Genomic DNA, 24,777 nt, shown 5'->3' with positions numbered 1-24,777 from the left:
TACAGATTAATGTAGGTGTTGAACAGCAAACACGTAGTGTAGTAACTCCCTCCCAGATGGTGTTAGGAGGGACCTGACGTGGTGTAGTAGTTCCCTCAGATGGTGTTATGAGGGACCTGACGTGGTGTAGTAACTCTCTCCCAGATGGTGTTAGGAGGGACCTGACGTGGTGTAGTAGTTCCCTCAGATGGTGTTATGAGGGACCTGACGTGGTGTAGTAATTCCCCTGATGGTGTTATGAGGGACCTGACGTGGTACAGTAACTCTCTTCCAGATGGTGTTAGGAGGGACCTGACGTGGTGTAGTAGTTCCCTCAGATGGTGTTATGAGGGACCTGACGTGGTGTAGTAATTCCCTCACAGATGGTGTTATGAGGGACCACGTGGTGTAGTAATTCCCTCACAGATGGTGTTATGAGGGGCCTGATGTGATGTAGTAATTCCCTCACAGATGGTGTTATGAGGGACTTGACATGGTGTAGTAATTCCCTCACATATGGTGTTATGAGGGACCTCACATGGTGTAGTAATTCCCTCACAGATGGTGTTATACGAGTGAAGTGTGGTCCCAGGCCTTCCTATCGTAGACAGATTAACACATCGGCGGTTGTTGTTGGGTCTCACGGGCCGTTATCACTGGGTACCTGGGACCTCACTGTGTGAAGGTTAACTTGGGTACGACTGTTACTGTTGAGTTGTTTTCACTGACTTAAGCACTGTTTACCACTGTTCACCTCTGTTTAACACTGGTTCCATTCCTTTCCTAAATGAAATTGTAACTTCTGGCGAGAACTTGTTGATATTCCGGTGGGGAGGAGGGTTCAGGGGAGGGAGTTGGTATGGGCCAACATAACAGTTGACCTGGCTGCTCCGAGAGGAGCGCCAGGTACGTCTTGACCCTTCGGTGGTCAAGGATGTGTGTGTGTGTGTGTGTTGTTTTTTTTTGGAGGGTGGGAGGTAGGCAATGGTTGGACAGCAACCCCTCATCCAGTAAGGGTGAACGGACTTTACACCATCCACCTTGACTGTTGTGAGAACTTTTGTCTGGGACTTTACGTGGGTGGCAGTCACATGTGGGGGTAATGACTCATCCCCATGCTCACCCTCTACACTCCTGAAGTATGGTCCTGTTGTGTGTGGTAGCATGGTTGGGCTGACAGTTTTGCCAAATCATAGGCCTAAAGGTGCTTGAAACACTGCATAAAAATCAAGCTATTTGTAATGCATGTAAGACCAGAGAGTACTGGGAACATTTCATCACAGATATATCTGTGATTGACTCCAAGCGGGTTAAGAGCAAATATAATTTTTCATTTTTGATGGGAAGGAACAGGAGAATAAAAACAAAATTCTTGAGGAATAATTTTGTTAAGTATACCAGGGAAAATGTATTGTAGTCATTATTGAGCAAATTTTTACAATAACAGAACATATTAGGGTAAGAGTAGTATGGGCTCAGAGAAGAAAGAGGATGAAGTTTTTCTATTAGGAAACATTCAGTGTAAAGTTTTTAATAGATATATTGGAAATATTTTTCAATTATGTGTAGATTTTGCAAAAGTGAAAAGAAAATAGGCATGAAAGATATTGACTTCAGAGTAACTTTAAAAATCATTATAAAAGTAGAACTCCAATTTTTTTTGAAGAGCATTTTTGCAGTACTTTCTGCCTAGGATAAATTCCCCAAATGAGCATCCCATGCCAATGGGAATTATATGAACAATTTAGTCCCCACATTGTAACTAACAGGTTTCTCAACACTAGTACAAGAGAAAAATTTCAAGTATTTTTTTATTTCCAGGGCATTATACACAAGTGCCGTTACAGTCTGGGATCTATTGCAATGTGGAGTCAGAAGGATCACATTCAAACTCTAAACATAGGAATAAAACAGTCAGTTAGAACTCATGAAAACCTTTCATATTATAGGTGAGTACAGTGATACTGAGTCTGCAGATCTGTATCTTATTTTGTTTCTTTCCAGTTTGTGGAAAGGTGTCAAATATGTTTTTTTTTTTTTTTAACTCCAAGAAAGAACTGTCTAAAATAACTCTTAAGAGATGTGATGATTATTGGTAAATATAATGTATTAATACAGTATAATTTTTTTTATTAATTATTTATTGAAGCACATTCATGGCATATTTGTTTTTTATGAAGTTAAAATGAACAAAACATCAAAGTCTTAGGCTCTCTGTTGACATTAATATGCAAGTTTTCTTAAATGTTTTTAATCTATTTCTTTCTCTTTAACAGGTTCTATGTTCCTTCTCACACCTGGTTTTTGCAAGTCAATGTCTCTAACTGCCATATACTTGAACAAATTATTAACCAGGATACAGGAGAGCGGCTTTTTAGATGGTGCATTCGATCCCTTGCCTTTAATGCCAGGTCTCTTCCAGCATATAACCCAGATGTTGGGGTAGCCAATATAACACAAGGAGACAGTCATGTTTTTACTGAATTGAGGCCATATTCTGATGGCTATTATTATCTCTTGGTTGTAACTGAAGGAGAGACTGGCATAGATATTACTGTTCGCACAAAAGGTAAGAAGAGTCTCTCTCTCTCTCTCCATTAACTTTGTGTAATATCACTGCATATTTTTTTTAATATACAGGCATATAGTACAGTACCTTGTTAGTTGACTGTACATTTACCCATTAGGAATGACTTTTTGTGTAACATTCAATAGGTAATGTTTGAGTCACAGTTACTCTAAAACAGTGGCTCTTCATCTTTTTAGGGTCATGCCCCCTACAGCAGTTGGTCCTCATCTCCACACCCTCCTCCTCAATTCTGGCAAGGCACCGCGTAAATGACCAAACGCGTTGACCAAAACCGCGTAAATCCAGACTATACTGCAGTGATTTAAGGGCGATTTAGGGGAATTTTAGGAGTGTTTCTGACTTTATGCATTTTTGGCTTTACTTTGTATATACTTTTCTGTGAGCTGGAACCAATTACCCAATATTCCATTGAAACAATGGTTTCGATTAACGAAATTTTTGGTTAACGAACGACCTTCTGGAACGAATTGTGTTCGTTAACCGAGGGGCCACTGTAGTTTTACGGGTCACACTAGTAGGTGGTTTGGGTCACAGTACTGTGATCCAGGTCACAGGGCTGGGGATGACTGGTTTAACAGCACGTAATAACTCATGATCAACTGGCTCTCCTAATGGATGATTTTTTTTTGCTTGTACTTGGTCTGTTCCTATTTTAATACTGTGTATTTTTCCATGATTTACTTAGTGTTTACAGAACATTTAAAACAGTATATTTAGATTCAATATTATCTAAGTTTATAATGATATTTCAGAATGTGGTAGTGCCTTCAAAAAGCTTTGGCCTCATATCCGAGATGTAAAAGCATCTGAATATACTGAAGTATCTTCTAAACAAGAGATGGAGTTTGTTGGGACGGCCACACCTATAAATATTACTGTATCGGTTTCAACTAGTGAAGATTATGGTAACTCCCAGCATGAATCATCAAAGATGTTGGACTGGGAAGAAATGTGGCCTAATATAACAAATGAATCTCCACTTGTTTTGTCTCACTTACCTGATGAGTCTCCTCCTATACTGGATGCTGACTTTGCTGCCGTGGGTCATCAGTGTTACCCTGTGTTGCCTCTGGCTCGCATCAAGCATGCCAGTGATTTTACTGACACCTTTTTAATACAGGTATGGTTCTATTTTTTGTTTTTATGAAGTTGTCTGTTTATTAATGTTTCAGCAATTACATTCACTGCATTTACATGCATATCAGATTTGCTAAAGAGGTTTGAAATTCCTATATGGAAGAAGTAAAATAACTGCTTTTCCATTTATTTTGCTTTTCAAAAAAAGTTGTTAAAACAATTCTGAATTCTTTCTAATAAAATTTGTGTGCATATGAATGTGAAGAATACAGATTGAGTGAAGGAAAGGCAGTGGTGTGAATATTTTTTAACTTCTGAGTTTTTTTAGTACTGTATATACAACCATTGTTACCAACTCATCCAACCCAGAACGTGCAATACATTCGCTAAAACTATATATTTTTACAGCAAAAAGCGCTAGACCTTAGAACCTAGAATACATAACTCAATATATACGAATTCATTCATACATACATTACATGAAAATATGCATAATAAAATGAATTACAATGTACTGAATACAGGATAAATATATACACCCATCAACATATTAATGTAAGTATACAGTATTAACTGTTACTATTTCACTTTACTTACCCTTATAAACAAAAAGTTACTTCTAATTCCTTATTAGGTTCCTTTTGTGAACTGCAGCTTGTTTTGGCTTCCCCAGGCACTGAGTCTTCTTTTCTGGGCAAATATGCCAGGTTTGTGCCTATTGCCTTCAACACATCACTTGAAAATTCATATGTGCTGCAACTTTTCCCCAGTTGCTTTAAGCCACACCTCACTGTTCGTGCTGAGTCTGTTTCTTAACTTTGACTTAACGAGATTCACTTGACTAAAAAGTTTCTCTACTTCTGCATTTGAGTGTGGAAGGGATAGCAAGCTCATTGCAAGTGAAGAAAGTTCTTTAAAGGGCTTTGTACTAGCAGAGTCTGTGGACTGTTTAACCTCGATCCATAAATCTACTGTCGATGTTAAGTTATTCCACTTTATTACAGCCAAATTTCTCCACTGACTCTCAATATCTTCAATCTTGCATGGCTTAAAGCACAAGCACTTAGCAAGTTTCATTATGGGTTCTTTTATTTGATTTGTGCACATCTCAACAGAAAACATTGACTTTTGTTTTATTACTTGGAAATTCTTAGGAAGCTTCTCTCTTAATTGATGAGTGAGTTTTAGATGAATGATATGCATCTCTGAAGTAAAAATTTTTCTGCATCAGTATCTAGTTTTGCTTCCTTGCACTGTTTTTCAAATTCATATCCTAGATACTCCATAGGATCAACATAGTCAACAATAGGAGTGGTTAATGGATCTACTCTTGTTGCTGTAAGTACCAACTTTTGACTAATTTTTGGACAAGACTCACAAGATCAAGATGTAGCTTTGTTGTGTCATAATTTTCACTTTTAAATGTTTTCACTACTCTCTGAACGTCTTTTAACACTGATCGTAAACACAAAAGGTACAGCTTGTTCACCGGATCAGAGTACATTTGGAATAACATTTCTGCATGAAAATAGTTTTCAGAACTCCTAGATATACTGAAGTGCGTCTTGAGCTCATCCCATTGAGAAAGAATACAAGTGACAGCAGTTTCAATTGACAACCAGCATGTGTCACAGGCACTGGTTATTTGGAGGGGTTACTTTCCGTGATCCAGAGTACTGTATATTTGTTTTATGCTATCTGTCTCTTTGAAGAATGAATGAACCAGTTGTAAGCTTCTTTCTCTAAGGAGTCGATGTTTCGTGGCAAACTATCCCTGGTAGCACTGGACACAGCAAGTTGAACTGAATGGCATATTCATCTTACCATTACCAAACGACTTAAAGCGAATTCCTTCTTTGAAAGTTCACAAACCCCACCTCCGTTTCTCTCTGGATGTCGGTCACACGAAAATAACCCGTTATAGTACCTCCTTCTTTCTTCACACAGCCAAACTGTGGAATGCTCTGCCTTCTTCTGTGTTCCATACTCATACAATCTGTCTCACTTTGAAAAGCTGGTTTTCTGGCATCTTCGTTTTGTAGATTAATAAAACCTTTTCCTTTTCTATTTTTAATTTCTTTCTATTCTTATTTTTTGGCCTCCTAGGCCCCGTTATGGGTCATTGACCTGTGACCAGGTGGGCCAATCTCCGTTAAAAAAAATAAAAATAAAATTTTTTTTTTAAACCAATGAAAATATTGTAAAAAAAATCATATACAGTACAGTAAACCATCAATAACTCGGCAGTTGATAACTTGGAATTTCATATAACTCAACATGGATATGGTCTCAGAATCTATTATTATAAATCGGGAATGTCAAGATATGTAAAATTATCTGGGAAATCTCAGCATATCTGGCCACCTGCATCACTTACCATGCCTCTGTGTCACCTACCATGCATCTGTGTTACCTACCATGCATCTGTGTCGCCTACCATTCCTCTGTGTCACCTACCATTCCTCTGTGTCACCTACCATGCCTCTGTGTCACCTACCATACCTCTGTGTCACCTACCATGCCTCTGTGTCACCTACCATGCTCTGTGTTACCTACCATGCCTCTGTGTCACCTACCATACCTCTGTGTCACCTACCATGCCTCTGTGTCACCTACCATGCCTCTGTGTCACCTACCATGCCTCTGTGTCACCTACCATGCCTCTGTGTCACCTACCATGCGTCTGTGTCACCTACCATACCTCTGTGTCACCTACTATAATGCTTCATTCTTCACCTGCAGTGCTGGTAAGTGTTATTTTTTTACATTTAGTAATTACATGTACACACATTTGGGTTGGAAATTTTTTATTGTTGTAGTTTTGTCGGAGGGGGGAAGTGCCTCGATAAGTTGAAATTTGGGATAACTCGGCAAGGCCAGAACCCCGTATGTGCTGAGTTATCGAGGGTTTACTGTACATTTAAAATTCATCAAATTTACAAGCTTCTTTGTCTGAAGCAAAGAGCTCGTCATACACATCCTGAGTCTCGTTCTTTACGTTGTCGTCGTAGGGGTCCCAGTCCGAATCTGGTGCGTTAGAGATACATACTGCACTTTTTGAAACATTTTATTTCATTCTCTACTTTCACTTTATTCCATTCTTTGATAACAAAATCACACAGCACATTGAGTGGTGCAGCTGATTCAAGGTTGACTGCGTCCCCACGACACTTAGGTATGTAAACAATATGGTCATCGACCTTAACATACCAATACCAAAGATAGTCTTCACATAGTATTTACCATAATTCAAATGAGTTACTAGTAATACATTAATCATTTAAAGTATTTAATGCATTAAACATATCATTGTATTGGTGGTTTGGTGGTCATTGACCAAAACTTTACCACAGGTGGTTTGGTAGTTTGGGGAGTCATCTTATAACACAGATATCATCTAAAGCCATGAAATTTAGACTGAAATTTGGGCCTCGTCTTATCTGAAGGTCGCCTTATCCGCTATGAAATACTGTATACTAAACCTTTCTTATTTAATTATACTGTAGTATATAACTTCACATACAGGAACTTTATGAGTCAGACACATGTTCAAGAATATGAAAAGTTTACCTTATTGCAAATTTAATATTTTTTATCTAAGATACACACAAAAGTAGGATTACCGTGGTCATAAGTGTTTTTTTTACAGGGATTAGCCCACCTGGGCACAGGTCACTGACCCACATTGGGGCCTGGGGGGCAAAAATGTAATAATAATATTAATAAAAATAATAATAATAATTCATAGTAAATAAAATTTATAATACAAAATACAAAATTGAAAATAAAATAAGAATGATAATAATAATAAAAACACTGTAAGAATAATAATAATATAACTCCTCCCCGACTTATGACGGGGTTAGGGACCCATATCCAGGTCGTAAGTCAAAATGGTCATAAGTTGAAAATGCTTAAATAATTCATAAAAAATCTAAAATGGGTGTCTTTTTCTTCTCAGCACCACAAAACTCTCACTTTTAAGCTTGCCAGCCATTTTAAAGTGAATTACAAACGAAAATTTTGTCTGTGTACTGACGTTGGGACTCGAAAATACATAATTTGACAAAATTTTGGTACAACTGAGGCGGTCGTAAGTGCAGGTGGCCATAAGTCGAGTTGGTCGTAAGTTGGGGAGGAGCTGTAATAATAATAATAATAATAATAAAGAACCATAAAGAAAACTAAATTGAAAACAAAAAAAATCAAAAGTGAGAAACATATGGCAGCAGGGTCTATCATTAGACAATACATTATGCTTCCAATATCTTCCTGGGCGGTAGTACCTCCCTGTTTGGTAACTGCCTACTACCTATTAAGTTTACTGTATAATATATTATTTTATCCTATTCCTTATAGGAGTTGATAACTGTTGATGGGAATTCAGTTTCAGAGTTGGTAACACTGTTCATAGCATCAACTGTTGCGGTCGTGGTCACGGCCAAGATGTGTTAGTGCGAATGTCTTGCTACAAATTATGTCTAGGATTATACCTAGTATTTCTCAAAAACTAGGATCAAAATATACAAGAGATATATGAAAAACTCAGGCTTTTTTACCCCATAAATCAGTGGTCGAACTGTATATGAGATGAGTTTATACATGAGTATATATGGTATGTTGTGAAAAGAGTTCATTAAAGCATTTTTTATTGCTAAATGAATTCTTACTTCATCCTATGTTAAAGAGTATACATGTGTTTATGTGGCATAGAAGACTTAAAACCTTCATCCTTCTGACCAAATTTTGATACCAAGAAAGAAGTTGAAGGACATTTTTATTTACTTTGAGTATTTCATATGATTTTAGAATACAGTACAGTCAAAGTTTCCAAATTCCTTGTATTTTCCTTTATATACACTCTCTGTCTTTCATGTCTATGCTCAATTTTCTTGTGTATTGCACTCAATTTGTCCATTTTCCTCCATGCTGTGCAGTTACTCTTTTCTTTAGTATAAATCTTTTTGCATAACTATTAAGGCATTAACAGCTTGCATATAATATCAAGTATATAATTTACAGGGGCCAGATTGGTACAGTACATGGTTGTCAGTACAGAGAGACTTGCCGGTCTTCACGTATCTTACACTCCTGCCCTTTACAGACATTGGTGGAACTTTGAGTGTAAACATACTCTTGGACGAGTTACTGATGGTGAGTACAAAAGAGTGATTATATATATATATATATATATATATATATATATATATATATATATGAAGGACCTCATGTGGTCATGTAGACACCGTGTTGTGTGGGGTGGTGTCACAGTACCTCACTCTCTGCTAAGGGGTGTTGTGTTATTTTATGGTCAGGTGTAAAGCTGATTCACGGTTGTTCCCAGAGTGGACTCATTAACACCGCCTGGTCAGAAGATGGTGGTCGTTTCCCAGGGGTGCTTATCATTGGGTGTGGATCTCACTGGTGGGTCACGGCTCTCGCTGGTACTGTCTAGTGCTGAATTCACTTGCTTAAACACTGTTCATCACTGTTCAACACTGATCCCACTTCTTTCCGAAACGAAATTGTCACTTTTGGCGGGATTATGTTGATATCCCGGTGGTGAGGATGGGTCAGGGAGAGGGATTTGAGAAAAGGGCCAACATTGGCTGGGGGCAGCTCCACAGCAAGGACAGGCGCCTCATAGGTCTTGACCCTCCGGTGGTCAAGAATGTAGTGTGTGTGCATGCATACATACATACATACATGCATGTGTGTGTGTGTGTGTGTGTATGTGCTGTGATGTCACATCGGGGGAAAGCAGAGTGTGACTGGGTTGCCATTCGGTGATGCAGTTACAGTCCACTGCCTCCACACATCCAATCACTTCCCACACATACACACCAATGCTCTTCATTTTCAGATTTTATAGTTTTATATTATATTTTCTTTATTTCTAAACCACATTAGAATATTGTAATTATTTTCCACAACCTTATTAGTTTCATCACATTTAACAGTGGCAACATGCCATCTCATAGGCCACCTCATCTTCAGTTTTTCCCCATCCCAGTGAGAAGCTGTTGTTAAACTGAATTTTGACCTAAAGTTAAGTGAGAAAGGGTGTCAAGATTTATTTATCACTAAACCGAATTAACGTAAAGTGAATTAATGCTAAACAAGGGATACCTGTATTGATATTTTTGTGGAAGCTCCTTTAGGGCTCTATTTGTTGCTGGAAGGTGGTGCAGTGGTAACATGCAAGCCTCTAATTACTGCAACCTGGGTTCGATCCTGTGTTGGGTGTGAGAAGAGTATTGTCCAGTGTTGCCCTTCTGAAACTGTGAAGGGTAAACTCATAAGGAACAATATAGGGATTAAGCAAGCCATCTTCCAGCCAAAAGGTAAACTAAACGAATTAACAGCTCTTAGCAGCTCAAAAGAGATGTCAGCAGTCTTTGACACCATAGAAAATTAAACTACTTTAAATATAAGTCACTATTTATGTTCAATCTTCCATTTATGACAAAATTCTTAACTTATGTAGGCTTCTTGTTCACAGAGCTTCTCACTGCCAAAATATGAACAATTTAGTCTTAAAAGTCATAGAGCTTTGCATCTCCAGGTGCCAAACGATATCATTCAATGTCCACAGAGCTTTTAAGTGCCGAATTTTTTAACAAGCTTACATTTAATGCATTTAGTTGCTTTTGCATTTATCAGAAAAACAAATGACAAAGATTTTTTTAAAGCAAGTTTGCATGGGGCTAATTCTGGATTCACCATTTGTCCAATACTTTGCAATGAAATTTCTTTTTCAGAATGCGACCCATCAGCTTATAACAGTCACAGGTTGTGTGAGAAAAGGTCGCCCTCCAGATGTTAAAAATGATACACTCATTTGTGGGGAGCCACAGCTCACCCTCAACGTCACCTCCTCCTCTAGAGCTACTGTAGAAGATTTCATACTCATTCCATTCCCAGAACCTGATGTGTGGTTCTTGGCTCTCCAGACAATTTGCTATCACAAAGGGTAAATATGTGCTTTTGCTTTTTATATACAGGTATAAAATTCATACAAATTACCCGGCCAGAATATAATTTACATTGCTGGAATTCTTACAATATGATGATCATTTTGAATATAAACATCATAGATTTTGCATTAGACATACAAATTTTAGATATAATGTTTACTCTGAGTAAATATGTTATCTTTTGTGCAAAATATATGACATTTATATTCAAAATATTCCTGGTCTTACAAGGAATCCAGCAATGTCAATTATATTATCCTAACTTTAGTTTGAGGTATTATTTATAACTAAAAAGGTAAATATTCTGGTTTTCCCACACATCTGGTAGGGAGGGACCGACCGACCATCTGGCACGGTGTGAAGAATATATATTTTTTTTTATTAACTGAAGATATTTGTTTTAGCTCATAAAACTTCATACAAATTACCCGGCCAGAATATAATTTACATTGCTGGAATTCTTACAATTTGATGATCATTTTGAATATAAACATCATAGATTTTGCATTAGACATACAAATTTTAGATGTAATGTTTACTCTGAGTGAATATGTTATCTTTTGTGCAAAATATATGACATTTATATTCAAAATGTTCCTGGTCTTACAAGGAATCCAGCAATGTCAATTATATTATCCTAACTTTAGTCTGAGGTATTATTTGTTACTAAAAGTTAAAAATCTGTTCAACGCCTCCGCCTTGTCCTGGTCAGAATTCTCGTGACTACCATCGTCGCGCCTCAGGTCCGATACGCCTTCTCGCATTTTTTATTTCGACTTTGCCTAGTGGTAAAACACCTTTGGGTTTGACTTGACCTCGCTCGCAATCTGCCTATGGGACTCTTTTTTCAGCCCTTCCACTCTGACTTTGCTTGGTTCCTGGATCTGGCATACATCCTACTGTCCTGCTCATCATTTGTCCTAACCCCTGTCTCAAATTTCTGAATTTTCTTCTTAACTTTGTTGACCGTTGCATGGTTCATGTGTAACGGTCTCCATGTATTCCTGGAGGCGCTGGATTTGGTCTTGGGTACATATTTATTGATCAAATTGTTTACTTTACTGGCTATGATATTAAGCATAGTGTCTGCTTTTTTATATCTTAGTGAGTCAGGCCAGTGAATACCCCTTATCTCGTCATAATTACCCTTGTAATATTTGAACCTTGGCCTGGTTTTGTCTTGAATCAAGTAACAGTTAAATCTGAAGGAAAACATTATGTGGTGACTGGTACCAACGGGGGGCTTGGTGTTTTAGCTTGGCCACCATACCCTCTTCGTTAGTTTTGATGTGATCCAGTGGTTTGGGTGTTTGGTCCCTTCTGTAATGAGCCGGATCTTTAACATGTTGGAATAGAAAATTGTCTCTCAGAGTTTCTACAAAATGATAAATTCTCATAGCCTCCTCTTCTGTGTCAGTAGGTACCCCCCTTGCAGGTTATGCATGCAAAACACCTGTCCTATTTCTGGACATTTAGCATCCTTAAAATGATATTGCAGGTCACTGCACAGTAAAAATGAACTTGAACATGGTCTAATGAGTAGTGATTTGAAGTGATATGTAGTCAATGGACTATCTAAGTTATGAGGATTTGGGAGCCAGAGAAATCTAGTAAAATCTTTATCCTGTTCCCATAGTTCTACTCTGAGAAAGGCCTTGGAGATGTCACTGAAATGTAGCCATATTTTTTAGTTTAAATTTGGGCAATACATCTTCTAATTTCTCTATTAGATTAGGTCCCATATAAAAAGAATTGTTTAAATGAGGTACATCTTTGGAAGCTTGAGAGCTGCAATTAAATACTACCCTTATAGGAGTAGTAACTGAATCTTCACTCACTACATTATGAGATAGGTAATGATCTACATTCAGATTCACCATCCCGGGGACTTTCCCCACAAAATCACTATCATAATGATGAAGTATATCGCATCTCTTCTGTAGTTTATTTAATAAAGTTTGGATTTGTCCCTTAGCATCTCTATAGTTAGTGGATAATTTACGGACATTCAATTTCAGTTTTCATTGTCTTAAAATAATGTTCATCAGTGATGGTATCTTCAGGAGTTAGGTTGATCAGGGATTATTCCTATGGCTTCTAAATCTCAAAGCTTGTGAATTGGTTCAGTATTTTCCTCCATTATTTCTGTAATTTCTGGGGGGTACCACTTCTGTCCCATTTCAGACAACCATGTAAACTTGTGGTGTTACAAATACTGTACCGGATTTACTCACTTATTATCAAAGTCAACAGGTTTAATGAATGATACAGGATCTAATATTCAATTCCCTTCAGCACTGGTGAACTTTGAACACCAAATTTATCGACAACCCTGTTTAAAACATCCACAATAATCAGATCCAATGATAAGTCAAATTGGTCCAATCACATCAGCATTAATATTCTTATCAGCCAATTTCACTCACTTGGTAGATATAAAATCTACAGTCTCCTTCAAATCTTTAGTAACTATTTTTGTGTCCATTTTGTCCAGTACTGCTGCTGTTACTCTACACTTTTATCTTCCCAACTATAATATTGTCTCATACATACAATTATGCTTACATAGTGTATTTAATTAATGTAAATAACCAAAAGATCTATTTTTCCATCACAGGCAGAAGACTCCCTGTATTAGAGATCAAGTCCTGGTTAGTATTGACATCCGGACTCAGCCTTGTGTCTTTGCTGGTGAAAGTCCATGTGGCAACAATGGTTTATGTCAAGAGACCCACCGTGGAATGTTCTTCTTTACCAGCTGTGTGAGTATTGAGAGAAGTATCATGTATGATACCATTATGTAGTTAGCCACCAGCAAAATACAGTAAAGCCTCGAATAACGACGTTAATGTGTCCTCCAGTATTACAGTGTAAGGCGAATCGTCTTATCGTGAATCATTAATTACCATTAAAATAAAGCAATAATAATGAGATGCGTTCCCAAGTGTGACCTTTTCATATCTTTTGTGTGGCTTTTTAACCTTCTTTTCCCTCAAAAACAATACAATTAATGAAAATTGCAAACTATATTCTTTAAAAAATGTTTCTTAATGCACCTTATACAATATAAATGAATAATAATATGGTCACACAAGAGGAGATGGGACGCCATTGTTTTCGTTTGTGTTTACAGCTGTAGTAATTTTAATGTAAAAAAATTAATAAATATGTTTTAAGTAACGTTATTTAATGTTAATAAATGGAACACTAGGAGTAGCTAACCACCAATGGTAAAGAAATAAGGCGAGACGATTGGGAACGCCAACGAATGAACAGTTAGTGCGTACATGTGAAAACATATCGTCATTTCTCTACTTATGAATATGAAAACACTTATTTGCTGTTCATATATGTTTTAAATAATATTTACGAATGTAAAACTAAAATTCTATTCACCAATGGTGGTAAAGTCTAAAATATAAGGACAGCCAATGAATATTGTGTGAGTTTTTACTCAGATAATGAAGTCATCAGGTTCAACTCTGGCTGAAGCTGTAGCCTTACATAAAGCTGTTGCTGAAACTGCTACTGAACCTGAAGTTGATGTTGAAGCTGCTTATGATGCTGAATTTGCATTTATTTAAATTTTAATGCTTTGTTATGTAATGGATCCACTTCAGAAAATATGTTCATTGCTTGCTCCATATAATATCCACAGACCTCTCACCTTTTTCATATTGTTTTAACACATAGTTTCTTGGCTAAGCTTCAACACTTTCTATTAGCTTTTGAAACAACACTACCATCACTTGCTCTCCTGCTCATGTTGAATAGGGATGCAAAAATGCTGTAAGAAACTTCAGAAAGTTTTTCTCCCTGTTCTAGATACGTGAAAACAAAGGGCCCACCAAGTTCCGACTGTTGCTTACCACTCATTAGCAAGGCAGCTTCTTTGTGCAAGGCGCTCTTCATTTTTTTACAGTAATTATTTTTTTTTTATAATGTCAGGATTTAGTTATTATTTATATGAAAATGTAATTTAATTTTATTTTATTATATTTTGGTCGTAAATACGAATGAAATAAGGACGTAAATTTAATTGGGTCCTAAATTAACTAGGGTTTTAAATATGAAAAGTTGTTGGTCAAACCGTTGTTATCGGAGGCTTTACTGTACAAAACTTAATAAAACAGAGTTTAGAAGATAGTACACTGTTGTGAATACAGTAGTACCGTACATTGCTTTACCAGATTAAATATTGTGCTGAATGGTTTGGACCTGCCACACTTACAGTACATTATAATGAACCTCTTGCAATTCATCTTCACATCATTGTGAACATGTGTGAACTTGTATGATGATTTTTACTGAATTAGCCCCTTGTGTATGAGCTGAATAAATTTGTCTGGCGTTTGTCAAATAAAATATTAAAAGTGGTGCCCTCATAACAAAGGGGTTAGTGGAGATAGTATACTAACCCCTTGTGTATGGGCCTCCTTTGGGCTGAATAAAATCTGCTGGGGTTAGCCAAATAAAATATTAAAAGTGGCATCCTTGGAGTGAATGAAGGGGTTAATATCAATTACTACACTATGTTTGCATTTGTCAGACACATGTATGTATAAAGCCTCACCATTGAGCTAAACATTAAAATTAACTTTTGTATGAATTACATTTTTTACTACAGGTATTTTTGTTCAGTAAAAACCCACCAGGAAAGCTAGAAAGCTACTTTTGTCAAAATATGATTATTAGAGAATCCCCAGTTTAGTCTTACGATGTTTAGGATGTACAGTATTTTTTTTTATTTAGCGAATGAATTTGAGCCACCCCTTTCCGTTAAATCAAAATTTCCGCTAAATCGACTTTCCATTATTTTCACCCGATTTAACGAACTAGTTCACTAAATTGAACGTGATTCCGTTAAATTCCGTGCCAAATGCGCTCAGTCTGTATCCTGCCACCAACGCGTGTGTTGTTCACTGCTACCTCTTGGTTTATTTCTGGATCAACTAACTACTGTGTTTAGACATCACACTGAAAGTCTCTCGGAAGTCTCAGAAAGGAAGTGGTGTGAGGGAGAAAGTTCAAAAGTGCAGCTATCAATTGGAAAAAAGTTTGGAAAGGTGTGTATGTAGAAGGTTCCTGGTTGATGATGATGATGGGAATTAGAAGTGGGGGTGGAGGAGAAGGGAGAAGAGAAGGAAGTGGGGATGGAGGAGAAATCACCTTTCGGGGGACCCATGCTTGATGCAATAATTTCACCAATAAAATTTTAAGTTCTCTAGGTGTAATTCAAGATTATTTTCTTTAAATCAGCACTGCACTGCGCTATATATTATCAATATGTTAACTAAAGTTCAGAATGACCACACATATTCAAGACACCAACAAAATAGATGCTCTCTCCACTGTTTTCAAAGCCCAACTTACGCCTTGTGACCAATTCACGCATCTGATGAGCGCACAACAAACTAGTTCCCTGTACTGCATATACAGTACTGTATTATCAATATGTTAAATAAATGTTAAAATGACTAATAATTTTAATATAAAACATGCCAAAATATTCAAGTGCACAACTTTATTGATATTTACTCCATTGGAAACGAATGTAAACATAGAACAGATTACTGAATTGGCAGACTAGCCCATCAGCTGATCAGCTGATACTCACAACAGAAAATTTTTTTCGTAAAGATTTCGTTAATCAAACTTTTGTCCGTTAACTGAATTGCTCTCAAAGACAGATAAATAAATACGCACTAGACCTTTGGCGCCTGCTGTCAAAACACCTCCCCCTCCCCTATCCTCCCAGCCAGGGTTTGGTGGTTTTAGGCTTAAAGTTTTTATCTTATAAAATTATCACAGACTAAAGTTAGGAAAATATAACTTGCATCGCTAGAATCCTTGCAAGACAGCGAATAATTTGAATACAGTATAGACATCGTATATTTTACACAAGAGATAAAAATTTTAGTACATTATTGTAGTACATTTAAGTACAAGTTTTTCAACTCGTATTTTTGGATAGATATATGTAACTTTCTTCTTTTATTTTTATTCATTTACATACACACACCATGCTAAATACATAATTTGAAAAAAGTAAAAGAAATAATTGTCCTTAGGGCAAACCTGTACTGTACTGTACACTTCTTCGTTGTTGAATCCACTCAATTAGCGCACGGTCAAGATCTTCATTTTGCCCAATGCAATGTTTTCCAAGTTTTCATTAGTTTATGGTCACCACTGTCAGTGTAAAACTACAACAACTTGTCTTTCTGTTTCCTTGAGTCATATACTGTGGTAGTTCCCACACCATATTCTTTAGTAAGACGCCGCACAGACACACCACGATCAAGCTTTTCTGTAATAACTCCACTTTCTGTTCTACCGATAATGAGAGATGCTTCCTTTTCTTCTTCTCACTGTTATCCATAGGGGTATCTGAAGCTATTTTTTTATATTTTCATAGTGAAATTAAACTCAAAATCACAAAAAATACCAAAGAGCAGCAGACGCATGTGTGATTGGTAGCAGCGCTGAGACACAACTGACGCCTCACCTGCTTGGGCCAAGCTTTGGCGGCGTCGAGTCATGTTCGGCATCACTCTGGGTATGTCGTGCACATGAGTGATGCTCCACGAAAAAAAATTTTGTTTGCAGAGCTTCTCGGATTTTGGAATTGCAGATAAGGGGTGGTGGACCGGTATAGTACAATGTTGCTCAGCGGAAATTTTATCAACAAAGATAGAAAAGTGACAATTAGGGAATTTTATTTTACTATAAGTTCTCAGCTTTCCTCATAGCAATGCTTTTATAGATGATTGAATCTCTTGGCTATAATTGTTTTGGTGTCATAATTCTTTGTTTTAAAAGTTTAATTTTACTTTTAAACTTCCTCAACAGGTTTGCACAGCAGGTTGGCGAGGATGGGGCTGTGAAGATGGTGGATCTGCACAGGGCTGGACCTCTGTGCTGACTGGCTTATGTCTCCTTACACTTAGCAATATTTTTTTTCTGCCCCCCATTATTATTGCTGCACGTAGGCACTTATACTCCCAGGCCCTGTTGTTTACAGCTACCATGATTGCTTCTATATTCTACCATGCTTGTGATAATGAAGTAAGTAAATAATCATACAAAAATTTCTTAGCTGGTCATGGCAGGTGCTTATTTGTTGTTATAGGGAATTTGGCAGAACAAGTTGTCCCAAGGAAAAAAAATGGAGAAATGATCTTGAAATCCCTTTTTTGATTGAGGCCTTGTAGTACAGGTTAACTTAATACAGTAGAATTCCAGTTATCTGGGGTCTGGGTAACTGGCAGATTAAACTATCTCGCACAAAATTGATGTCATAATAAAAATAAGAATTCCTTCAAAATTAGCTAGAATCCTAAATTTAAATATCATGCATAATGAGGTTGAGCTGCCTTATTTATTGCTATGATAAGCAATAATATTTTTAGATAGCATCATAAAATACAGAAGCACATATTTTATGTATAAAAAAATAGCTCCTTCCACACTCAAACCATCCTCTGGGCAATGCGACCGACTACAGTCAGACAATCAACCAGCTGACTCACAGACGTGTGGCTGGCGCACTGAGCTGTGTGTTTGCCATGACGTCACATCAGGAGGGAGTGAGGCCACACAGTAATAGCCCACCGCCTCCACACACATTCACACCCATCCTCTTTTTCTTTCTTTTTTATTATACAGTAGTTTCTTTTTTTATAAGCCACATTAGAGTATTATATGATTTTTCCACAACTTTTATAGTTTCATTGCGTATAACAGTAAATGCGGCAGCTGGGCTGGCGAGTCAGTGACGCAGTATAGGCCACCACCTCCACACACATTCACTTTCCTCATATACACACACCCATGCTCTTAATTTTTCTTATTTTATAGCTTTATATTATATTCTCTTTATTTGTAAGCTACATCATTTATATAGAGTGGAATGAGTGTTCAAGAAATCCATTTATCTGAGACTAATTTGCAAGATTAGGCTGTAACACTGTACATTGTAGAACTTATTTGGGGATGCTAAGAGTGATGGTCAACTGACCAGAAAATCTCTTTATTCGGCACCTCTCAATCCCCATAGCTGCTGGATAACTGGGATTCTACTCTAATGAGTCCTTGGGTAGGGTTTTGCTAACATGTTAGCCAGTTCAAATATGAAATCGATTGAAAATTCTGAAAAGAATTAATTCTTGGTAATGGAATTTTCATCCTGCTGAAATGTTCAAGTTGGATAAACTTTCTAATCCCTCAAATTTAATAACCTGAGTTTTCCTTGTGTTAACATACAGCGCTGTAAAATAAATTCCTTGGAAAGGTGAGATCGTGTTGTGCAGATGTATGAGATGTATCAGTCATTGTGCAGCCCTGTATTTATTCTTTTTCATCTTCTTTGGATACTTTGCTGTGCCATTAGCTTGATAACACAATATGAATCTGTCATCACCAGATGAATTTGAACAAGATAATTATTTTTTTTCTTTGCAATACTGTATGCTGTATATGTTTAAATACTGTACTGTGTCCATAATATGTAGAACAGCTCCATATTTGAAATTTTGCACATACATTTTACATAGTAAAAAAAAATATTGTTAAAGGGAAATAGACAATTGGGGTACTTGAAGCCAGAGTGACAAATGAATCAAGTTTTGAGCTGGAGCCATTTGAAGTTTGCATACCATAGGATTTTCATGTTTTGGGTCTCATATGATAGGAAATTTATTTAATTTTAGGGTATACAGGTTTGAAAAAAGATTTAATTGGTCGGGTCTAAGTTAAAATTTTAAATTAAATCAGCACCTGTAATAAAATATAAATAATCTTTATTATTAATGTATGATATTACTGTGTAAATAATTGGCTGAGCACCTGATGTCACACCATTTCTCACACCAGGTTGGTTATATTTGCCTGCAGATTTGTCAGTCTGGCTCTGGTGACTCCATCTCGGTAGCTCATCCAGGTGTCAGCCCTTAAGGTCAGGAAGCAGTACCTTTTCAACAGGAATCTGGCTCTTATGCTAAGACGAATATCCCCTCTCTTACCATCTGATATGGAAGAGAAACACTTGGCCGATATGTTCAAACACAAACCCAGAAATCCAGGGGTTGATTGATTTGTCACTCTGGCTTCGAGCACATCAATTTTGTCTACATATTTTATCTTAAGTATGACTAAATACTTTCTCTTTTGCAGGTTGTGTCATACTGTGTGACTAAATATGAGGTGTTGCAGTTCACAGACTTCTTTTTTTCACTACTTTGTTTCTGGGTGACAGTTGTTGGCCTTGGGGGCATGGACGAAGCCTTTTGTCCGCTGTTTCATACTCTTGGGGTTATTATTATTGCTCCAGCCGTCCAATACAGCCGAACAGCCCTCGCATCATTTACTGTACCCATGGCTGTTGCAACTGCTGTACCTGTATGTATCCAAGTAGCCATATACTGTACTGTATTACCAATTAGTTATTCTTGAGGTAAACTTAAAGATCATTTTATTAGAGATCCCTCGGATAATGCACATTAAATTTGATCCTTGGAAGCACAAGTGGTGTTCAGTGGTAAATATAAAGAAATAATGAATAATCAAGTTAAGAAGTAGTTCCCTGATGACCTGTTCGGGGCAGTTTATTTACAGCAAACTGTATACAAAGCCGTTGATAAAAAAGGAAGTATTTTGGCCCACACTGTACTCAACTGTCTTGTTTTCTCCAACTGTAAAGTTAGGTAATCATTCACAGCAAGGAAAACTTAGAGTACTCTTGGTGCAAACCAATGACCTTTAGGCCTAGAGGCTCTGTTACCATTTGTACATGAAGCAAGTAGTTCTCACTGATTCAAGCCAGATCATTGCAAATGTGCTTTATCTTAGAATGTGAAGAATTAAATGTTCAATATGTAATAATCACTGAACAATATAAATTTTTTAATGCTGTATATTAATTCCTTTTCAAGCTCAACAGTATTGCATAAAATAGTGTAGCATCAGTTTCCACCATTATCATCATCATCATCATTTATTAGATGATTTAAGGGATCTCTTGGCTTTGATATTATTAAGCTCATTTTGTTGTAGATGTGTCTTACATACTCATGTGGTCCCTATTTCGTACTTTACTGATAACAGAGTCTTGGATATATCATTAATGTGGTAGGAAAGATTAGAAAACAAATTAAATTTTTTTTTTTTACAGCTTTGCCACATTGTGTACCAGCGGTGGCACAAGGGTGCCTGGCCTTCCGTTCAGCCAAGGCAGTTCTTGTACCGTGGTATTGGTATAAGTCTTGCTCTTATAGGCCTTATAATGTTTGCCCTCATACAAACCAAGGATAACTATAAAGTAAGTATTTTTATAGTCTGTGGGTCATTCAAAAAGTGACTGGAACACTTCCTGGCAGAGCCAGATGTACAGTACTGTACTGTACTATATTGTCAGGTCAGTGCAAATTGCTGCATAATCTTCTACTCAGTCAGTCAAATAGGGGTTGACAATGTGGGGTCTCAATCCCAGTCTGGTAGTTGCTTCTAAAGCAAGGGTACCAAAGGACCTCATAATTTTTTATTGTTATCACCACTGGTTCAACTTTATTTTCCATAATTGGTAGCTTGATGTCTGCTTCCTTCCTGTATATTATCTCCATTCTGTTGATATCATTGTATACTTCTGCATACTCTACCTACTTTTTTCCTTCTGCTTCAAACAAGACATTATTTTTATTTTTGCTTTTTATATTCCCATTTCATTCATTTCCTCTTTTCTGGTTTATTTCTTTTTATACTTTTGTGCACTTCCCTGCAGTTGTATCTCCTGTCATCATCATGTATCTAATTGCATCTTAAGCCATATTGCAAACCTTGAAAATTTCTTTGTGAAGTTCTTTGTAAATTTTACTTTTTGTTCAATCCAGAATGCGACGCCTAGCTTATACCTAGGTATGTTAATGCCTAGCAATAACTTGGAAAAAACACGGCTTTCTCTTATCAGCTTTCTTCCCTTGTTCATTTCCTTTTACACTTCATTTGCAATTTACTGTATTTACTTATGTATTTGCCTACCTCATATATAATCTGACTGATTTTTTTAAGAACCAAAAAATATTTTTTCATTGTACATGTACTGTAGTACTGCCATTTTATTTTGAAATCAAATTATATATCGTTTTTGTTCTATTATTTAATACTGTAGGTATATGTTATATGAAACACACCATAATAGATTGATCATACGGGAATACAATTATTAATAAATAAAACCAAACAGGTGAACGAGGCAAAAATTTGTTCCTAAAGCCGGAAATTTTTAGAAAATTCTGTCTTTGGGAATGATTTTCCGAGCAAATTTCAATTCCGGCAATCACAGATTTCCGGGTTTGAGGGATTCCGGCTGATGAAGATATTACTGTACTTCGGGAATAATGCTTGTGACGTTTTTTTTTTTCCCATACACAGCTTATGAATTGGAGAAATTGAACATAACTTTGTATTATAAATAAGCATCTTAGTACCTGAGTAATGTAGCCCTGTGATATTTTCTATGAGACTCAGGTATGCCATAATGCCCATCATGCATGTTACATGTACAGAGTGAGGAACATTACCAATAAAGGTGTAATGTTTTTCACTCACAGGTTTAAATAAGAAATCACAGGAGTTAAACTGAATTGTAAATACATTACATTACAAATTCATTGTACTGTATTTGTAATTTGGCATGTTAACTTTTTTTTTTTTTTTTTTTTTATTTATTGGGCACTCCCCTACATCCTTGTGTAAGGTGAAGCACAGAAGCATTTACAGTGCCCAACAGGGAAGCATGCTAAGTTCATGCTTGCCTTTATGTCTCATGAGTTAAGGGCATAGAAGCCTGAAGAGTCGATGGTTTATGTCATCAAGTTATTGGAAGCTCCAACAACTTGTCCCTGAATACGAATTCGCAACTTTCGATTTACATCAGGTACCTACTTTACTGCTAGGTGAACAGGGACTAATGGGGGCTAGGAAGTATGTCCAAACAACTTCCACCGGCCCGGGAATCGAACCCGTGACATCTCGCTTGCGAAGGCAAGAGCGGTACCACTCTACCACCAGCACCCCTAGGCATGTTACCTGATAGTTTTATTTTTTCCTGACTAAATTGATTATCTGCTGAGCATATATAATGTACTCAGTTCCATCATGTCTCCAATGACACCAGCTGAAAGACAACGAAGATACTACACAAAATCCATTCAGCAGTGCAGATCAGTTAAACCTCTTGGCCATTATAAAGTTTCACTGTATCACAACACTGCAGGTCAAACATCATTTAAACAATGTTATCTTCAGCATCTTGAGTATGGGTTACTAGATACTGACACACAAAATTATTCCAGTAATAGTAGTGATAGGGAAAATACACCATCTCTTACACACATGTCTGAGTCATTCATGTCACAACCTGAGTCTACTGACGCTGAGCCAACACCAAAACTAGCATCCGGAAATTTTGTTGGTTCATTATAGAACCAAAAAGTTCTCTAAACATTATGCTGCAGTTATGGAGTCAGTGACAGAAGAGGACATGAATCAATGCTAATTACCTCAGAAACATGTGCAGAGGTCGATTGGGTCATATTCGTTTTCATTTCCCTGATAACCCAGACAGAGATGAAATAGCAGAGGAAATGGTTGTGCAGGCTTTGCCAACTCCTGAAGTATCAAGAATGTTACCTACAACAAAGGGGTAACCTTTCCATCCTCCATCAACTAGAATTTATTTATTTTTTAATCAATATGTACACCCTGAGTCAAAAGTTGGCTCCCTCCTAAACTGAAGCAGTATCGACCCCAGATGAGATAAAACAGCACACCTGTACCAGATGACAGTCGGGGTAAGTTAGTTCGGAGACTCATTCCCATGACTCGGTTTCACCACAGGGAGCCAACTTGTGTCCCTGACTGTACATCTCTCAAAGTTGTAACATAGGTATATACACACATCATTTATGTTGATGTAATTTAAACAAGCATTGTCTTGTGGTTTGTTTATTATGTAAATTTTACATTAGTACAAATTTCTTTTATGTTTTTCATACTTACAATTACATTAACAGTAATAATAGTTGATTGTATACAGTACTATATAAGTCAGTAAATATCGCACAAATAACATTCCTCGCTTTTCCGGTAACATGTGTGATGGCATAATGGTTATCAGGAATAATCAAATCTGCTGGGTATGGTTATTATCTTTATCAATTGACTTATTATTGATATGAAGCATTCCTTAATTGAACTAATTCAATCACAGAATTACTGAAGTGATTGATGCAAAGTGACTAGAGAGGTAACATCGCAGTAACGTTTCTCACTCAACATTTAAAAATCTATATAAAATCTAAATTAAAACATAGAAGCAATCCAACAGTGTTATGATGTAGCATGAAGTGTTGGTAATATATATTGCAAGAGCCATTTGTTTCTATTGCTTACTTTTGACAATATAATTGAGAATACAGTATTTCAATTCGTTGTCTCCATTTGTAACATTCCTCACTCTGGAAAGAGCCTACAGTATTGTCATGTTAATTGGATCAAGGAGGGACTTGTCTAGCCATGCTCCTACCTATCCCACACAATTCACTTCCCGCTCTTTAATTTTTCTTATTTTAAAGTTAAGGTAATAGCTCCGTTAGCCGGAGTCCCTCAAACCCAGAAATCTCCGATAGCCGGAATTGAAATTTACTCGTAAAATCATTCCCAAAGCTGGAATTTTCCAAAAATTTCCAGCTTTAGGAACAATTTTCCAAGGTTGAAAATCAAGAGAATTTTCTGAAAGTGTTTTGAATAAAGATGCAATTATTTTTTGGGGAGACCTGACCTGACTCAATGGCAGGTGGAGGTAGGGTGGGGGATTAGTGGTCTCATATACTGACCTTCTGATGGAATGTCGGGTCACCCTTTCTTTGGTGGGGGGATTAGTGGGTCTCATGACCTGAAAATTTCTTGAATAAACACGAAAGCTAAAGTATTTTTAGAGAGATTATGATAAGTATAAGTATAAATGAGCAAAGTTGTATCCCTTCAGCATTACATAACATTTTAAAATATGGAGTGAGAAAGCAAAGAGGTATGGGTGATGAGAGAGATGGAGTGGAAAGGAGTGGTAACATGCACCAGTGTTGCCAGGCGATAAGC

General features: G+C 36.9%; 1 protein-coding gene across 7 annotated transcripts in view; it reads left to right on the top strand.

Annotated features, from left to right (window-relative positions):
* LOC121870960 (transmembrane protein 8B-like) overlaps window positions 1–24,777 on the top strand; it is a 51,538-nt gene that overhangs the window by 22,027 nt on the left and 4,734 nt on the right. For 4 of the 7 annotated variants that reach the window (XR_006089804.1, XM_042372944.1, XM_042372945.1 and 1 more), the window contains 9 exons: window positions 1,801–1,928; window positions 2,256–2,548; window positions 3,322–3,689; window positions 8,669–8,800; window positions 10,408–10,619; window positions 13,241–13,385; window positions 17,476–17,691; window positions 19,798–20,022; window positions 20,795–20,941. Coding sequence is in view for 4 of the 7 variants with exons in the window: in XM_042372944.1 (XP_042228878.1) it covers window positions 1,801–1,928; window positions 2,256–2,548; window positions 3,322–3,689; window positions 8,669–8,800; window positions 10,408–10,619; window positions 13,241–13,385; window positions 17,476–17,691; window positions 19,798–20,022; window positions 20,795–20,941 (1,866 nt within the window). In the remaining 3 variants the exon portion in view is untranslated. The other 3 variants (XR_006089805.1, XR_006089806.1, XM_042372947.1) reach the window with 2 other exon arrangements.

The sequence above is a fragment of the Homarus americanus genome, unplaced genomic scaffold, assembly GCF_018991925.1.
Source record: "Homarus americanus isolate GMGI-L3 unplaced genomic scaffold, GMGI_Hamer_2.0 scaffold52512, whole genome shotgun sequence".
Lineage (NCBI taxonomy): Eukaryota > Metazoa > Arthropoda > Malacostraca > Decapoda > Nephropidae > Homarus > Homarus americanus.
Note: the sequence above shows the minus strand (reverse complement) of the source record. Positions and strands in the feature narration are given on the sequence as shown.